General features: G+C 39.3%; 1 protein-coding gene across 1 annotated transcript; it reads right to left on the bottom strand.

Moving 5' to 3' along the window:
* Window positions 1-1,849: 1,849 nt before the first annotated feature.
* On the bottom strand, window positions 1,850-5,086 carry LOC136989569 (protein argonaute-2-like). The gene is made up of 2 exons (XM_067287785.1): window positions 4,918-5,086; window positions 1,850-4,768 (listed from the first exon to the last, which is right to left on the bottom strand). Exons 1-2 carry the CDS (start codon window positions 4,958-4,960, stop codon window positions 1,983-1,985), a joined length of 2,829 nt encoding a protein of 942 aa, XP_067143886.1. The 5' UTR covers window positions 4,961-5,086; the 3' UTR covers window positions 1,850-1,982.
* Between the last annotated feature and the right edge of the window lie 638 nt (window positions 5,087-5,724).

Here is a 5,724-nt window from a genome sequence, read left to right as displayed (position 1 = left end):
GGCTAGTGGCAATGTGTGTTTTAGCTCTGCGATCGTGTCTTCCCTTTTAGTATTATGGGTGAATGCCCTATTTACTAACGCCCTGAACGCCGCAATTTTATAATGGGTACAGAGATCCTCCGACCCAGCGGGTATGTACATAGGTGAGGTAGCCGGGTAAAAGACACACCACCGCCCTGTCGACGTATGCCACGGACCCCGATGTAAAAGCGGATTTCGATAACGCCACCCTCATTAAGAAGTCGTTCAAAACGGACCACATTAGGGCATTGGAGACCCTGGAGATTTACAGAGCTACCAAATCGGGGAAATGCATTAATTACAAAGACAGCAACGTTTTATCGTACGCGTGGCGATACATCTCGGAGGTCAATCCACGATGGTAGACATGGTTTTATTTCCTGCATTGATATTTTGCGACGTTACGTTAGTAGACTCGGGTCTATTATATCAATCTTATGTTTTGCATCGTCATCGCATGCTGGAGATGTTCGATTTTTTGAACTTCAAAAGAGTTCTATTCTCATGACATTCCATTAACGAACCTGAAGAAGATCTCTATGGAGATTCGAAAACGTTAGTTTTTTTCTGTTAATTTTCGTCGTTTGTACCGGAAATTTAAAGGTTGAAGTTGCTGGATTAAACAGTATAAGTTTCTGAAATCAAAAAGATGTTACAAAAACTGCTAGGAAAGTATGACATGTTCTATAATTCATTTTGATCTTCCGTGAACAACGTTGTATAATTTCAGATACCATAAGTAAATAAAACAATGACTGTTGCTTCCTTATGTCTTAAACGTATTTTTGATTCAAATAAAAGAAAATAAACCTTTTACAATCCTAAAATACATTGATTTAACTAGTGGCATGTTGGAAAAAGCTCGCGCTAGTCGGTTGTTAATTCTTTTTTTTTAAATTTAGCGAGCCGTTTTTAAAATTCTTAAATGGATAATGTTTTACACATTAAAAACCATGACTTGGTATTTTTATTGTTTTTAAAAACAGATCTCTGATTTGTCACTAAAATTTACAACTTTAAAACTTCTTGTCCTTTAATAATAAATATTAATAAGCACTAGAACGGCTATATTTTAAAACAGGTTCTTAACCTTTTTTGGATCCCTTTTCCAATCAGGTGAGTGTTGTGGACTTCTTGGAATAATGTTTAAAGAGAAACCAGTTAGATACATTTATTAGAAGAAAAAATCGTGATATATTCATACGCGCTTCTTTCTTAATTTCATATATAACTATAAATCAAGTAACAATACTTTAAAGTTGATTTTTATCCTTCCAAGCTTACGAACCGTCCTGAAAAGGACTTATCACACCAGTCCGCTTGTTTCTAATTCTGATGAGATTTAGTTCTTTACATTAGTTTTAAAGATGTTTTCTACAATGTATTTTTAAAGGTTTTAATTTTTAATATCTACCATGTCTATCGATTATTATAATCTCCCTACTGGAGAAATAAATGGTTCCTCTCGAAATTAAACCGGTGTCCTACTATTTCTCCTTCCGATTCCTTTGATGATATTTTACGACTCCAGATTTTCCAGAAACCCAGAGATGATTTATTACCAAAAATTACGTGTGGGAATATATATATAACTATTGTACTTAAATAAATCACAGATTTTAGTATTTTGTAGATTGGGGCCATTTTTCCAGGTTTACAAAGGGGAGTCGCGTGATGAGAATCAAGAAGTCCTGAAAAATTCCTGATGTTACTTGATTCGGGATCCCCTAGTTGATTAAATACGACCTTGATGTCGACATTTCTTTTTTTCAAAAAATTTTGTGGATATTTTTCTAATATAATAAATCACCACTTCCAAAAATGTGGAGATAAACTGAAACTTTAATAAATTTTAACTTGCAACTCTACAATTTTGACATTGAAACAAAATATAATTTGAAAAGAACTTGAAAAACGTTTGAATAAACACAAAGCAACATGGCAGCCGTTACAAGAAATTCTTAAACGAAATACATAGAATTTCTGATCTTGCGATTGACTTCGACTGCGTATTTGAAGCTGTTTTCTATTAACACCTGTTCTTCGGAAAGGTCAGAACTGCAATTGGAATCGCTGTTGCAGCCCATATCTTCCCATCTGGACATCAGGTGCTGTTTGGCACGGTAAGCTGCCAGATGAGCGTACATAACAGGGCACGGGATGGAAATGCTTCGAGTGCATCTGACGTAAGTGTGGCATAAGTAATACGACAGGGTTTGCAACTCGTCGGCCGTAAAATTGTTATCGTCCCACAACACCGTGTAATGGGCGGGCCTGCTGGTGCCCTGGATGCCGGTGTGGCTGCAGATGAAAAAATCGAAGTGGACGGGATGGACGATGTCCGTATCCACGATGGTGCCCGGCGGGATATTCCGATGTTTTCCCACTCCGTCTTCCAAATTTTCTGGTATGAAACGTGTGTGGTGTCGTTTGCCCACCACGACGAAAGTAATGGGTGGTTCGTATACTTCCGAAGGATTCATTTCTGCGCAGGCATCGCGCATTAACATCAATTCTTTGTTCACCGCTTTAGAAAATTCACCTTCGCTCAATCCGTCCCTGTAGAATATAATTTTTTCGGGTCTTTGTCCTCCGGTGTTTCGATAGAACGAGATTAGTAAGTCTTTCATCATCTCTTTCATGTTCTCGATGATCTCCATTCTGTTCTTTTTGCCGTTCTTCTGCACGCTGATGGTTGCGGCGTATCTACTTGGATAATTGTCCAAACTTCCCACCAAAGCGGCAATCGATGATTTGATTTTGTCATGTGGCGAAGGATGGGTGCAATCGGCACCGATGACGATGACCGGTTTGTCGAAAATCTTTGGCTTGACTACCGGCGACAGGATGTTGTTAACTCCACCCAATTTGGCGTTGATTTTTTGGCACAAATTGCAGATTAATTGGGCGTTACACTTCTTGCCCGAAATATTCACGTCTTTAACGCATTGAGTGATTAGTCCCATCTTTATTTCCGCTATTTCTTTAATTTCGGCGTAGATGCTTCCTCTTCCTCGAGATGGGAGGACGATCATGATCAACTGAATCCTGGGACACGAAGATACTATGCTTTTGAAAAGCCTCTCTACAGAATCGTTGGCCGGGGAATATTCTCTTACGTAGCAGGGTTTGTTAATAATCATGCCAAATTTCTTTCCTCCTTGACAGATCATCCGAGCAAAATTTAACATGGCCGTTTCCTCGCAGACGTTCCAGGACATGCTGACAAACGCCCACCATTCTACGTCGATGGAATGATAGAAATTCTTTTCTCTGAGATCCCAAGCGCCGTTCTTTGGGAGAATTTCTTCCAATTGGCCGTACATCACCTTAGGTGGCATTAACACTCGTCCGTCTACACGCACCGGTTGACTGTTTATGGTGATGCCAAATTTCCGATTAAGTTCCTTGTTTTCTTCACAAGTCTGTTTAACGGCTTTCGTGATGTCGTTAAATCGAACTTGCGGGGATCTGGCAGTGTTTCGTATCATCTCTGCCACTTGCTTATCGTCCATCTTCTTATTGCAGTGTTGACCCGGACAAACTTCGCAAACTTCGAGAGGGAAATAAGAATATTTGGTTGTATTTCCCACACAAACGCACGGAAGATGCGAGTATCGAAGTTCCCCGTATTGCATCATGAAGTAATCAACAACGGAGATCTGAAATGGCGAATTTTCTCGTTCCCAAGTGAAGTAGACGAATCTTGCGGGTTCGCTGGTGACGCCGTTAATCTTGTATGTCTTTTTGTATTGCAAGTGATTAACTGTAATTTTTAGAGACTTCAACTCTTTTCGAAGTATTTTTATCTGGCGAACGTTGAGCTCTCTCTCCTGTTTGATGTTAGTATTTAGAACTTCTTCGACGAAATTTATCAACGGTCCGCTTTTATAAAACGTAGTAGCCGATATGTCGACGTTTAGCATGGGTTTCCACTGAGCTATGCGAACGCTCTGGTGGTAACCGAACCAGATTTCTCGACCTCCTCCCATCGAAATCCTTTCTTTATCGCTCGAAGAAAAAAACGACCTGCCTATAGGTATGAGAGATTTTGCAGGTCCGTGGCGCATGATGGTATCGACGGCCATGATGGCCTCTTCGGAATTTCTGAGGTTTCTTCCACGAAGAGGTTCTAGATCGATTCTCGGAAGAGCCATTTTATCTTTACAGACGGGTTTTAAAACTACGTTATAATCGCATATTCCTTTATTGCTCTTTACCGATACAGAGAACGTCTTCTGTTCTTCGATGGGCATTAGATTGCAACTGAACATATTCTTTTTTCCGTCGAAAGCGACGGGATAGTCTCGAAATAATTGAAAATTTGTCAAAAGACTATCAATTACTCTTCTGTTTTCTCTAGTGTCGAGACAGTTGTATCTTTTATAAGTTACGGACTGTTTCTTATTTTTTTGCAGAGGGATAATATCCACGTCGTAATGGTAAATATAATTCTTGTCTATCTTCATTTCAAAGAAGTTGCTTACGATCTTCATCTTCCTGCCAGCGAACCCGAATCCCGGTCTGGGTGGGAAAATTTCCTGGAAGCAAACGTCCTTCGGTATTGCCACTACTTTGTCTTTCTCGACTTCTCCGTATCTTATATCAGTAGATACAGACAATAACTTCTGATTGACCAAAGGAGAGAGTATAATGTTGCTCTTCAATAAGTTAACGTTATTATCTTTTGTCTTCGGAAGTGTCCCGATGTTTAAAATCTTCCCGATGACGTCGTGCTTTTCTTCAGCTAATGGAATAATGAAAATATTTATCAAAATTAGAGAATTTGTAGCAATGGAAGAATAAGGGGACGGGAGATTCTAGAGGCACCATGGTATAAAAGAGAATGGAAATAAACTGTAACGATAATATTAATTAATTTCAAATGCTTTTTACCTTCATTAATTCTTCTCTTGGTTCTTTTAATCACAAACTCCATTTTCACTTACTTTCGATCTGCGTTTAGAATTTTAATCGAATTCGAAAATGCTAGAACGTTTATTCGAATGCTTTACTTTTGAAAATATTCAAAATCCGAAACGAACGAATTCTCATTTATTTGTAAAAGAAATAATTTTATTATTATAAAATAGTCTAATGATTACAGTGTATTATTAATTTGATGAAATTTCAATTATTTAGTTTATTATGTAATTAATTATTACTGGAGCGGCAGCTCCCGAGAATTGGCGGCCGGATGGCCGAGCGGTCAAAGTGCAAGCTCACCGCTCTGGGGATCCGGAATCGAATCCGGACGGGTCGAAAAATCCCTGGGGATTTTTCGACCCGACGGACCACCCCCGAAAAATCTTTGGGGATTTTTCGGGGGGGTGGTCCGTCCAGATATGTCGTCCCCCGTTCCTCACCACCCGGACGCTCCATCGTGGGCCTGGCCGAACCCATACTGGGTTTGCTAAAAGAAGCCCTCTTAATGCCCACAGGGAGGAAAAAGTTTTAAAAAACACACACACATATATATATATATATATATATATATAGACATACATATCCACGAATTTCCTCCTTTTTTGACTTTTTGAGTTCGTGGGTCTGAAAACGTAATTTGTAAAAACCAGGTCAAATCTGACACGATTACAATACTGTACTTTCCCGCGTTACATACTGTACATAGCCTGAAAAGTAAAATGGCGGGGATCTGAATCTGATAAAAGCGAGTTGGCAACAGTGACAAAGAGACTGGGC

Source organism: Centruroides vittatus, unplaced genomic scaffold, assembly GCF_030686945.1.
Source record: "Centruroides vittatus isolate TY-2023 unplaced genomic scaffold, ASM3068694v2 scaffold_712, whole genome shotgun sequence".
Lineage (NCBI taxonomy): Eukaryota > Metazoa > Arthropoda > Arachnida > Scorpiones > Buthidae > Centruroides > Centruroides vittatus.
This window is presented reverse-complemented; position numbering and strand designations above follow the sequence as displayed.

Excerpts from the sequence above, each read along its gene's own strand:
- LOC136989569 (XM_067287785.1), bottom strand. The coding sequence starts at position 4,960 with ATGGAGTTTGTGATTAAAAGAACCAAGAGAAGAATTAATGAAG. Across the intron at positions 4,769-4,917 it reads CAAGAGAAGAATTAATGAAG|CTGAAGAAAAGCACGACGTC; the intron begins GTAAAAAGCATT and ends TTATTCCATTAG.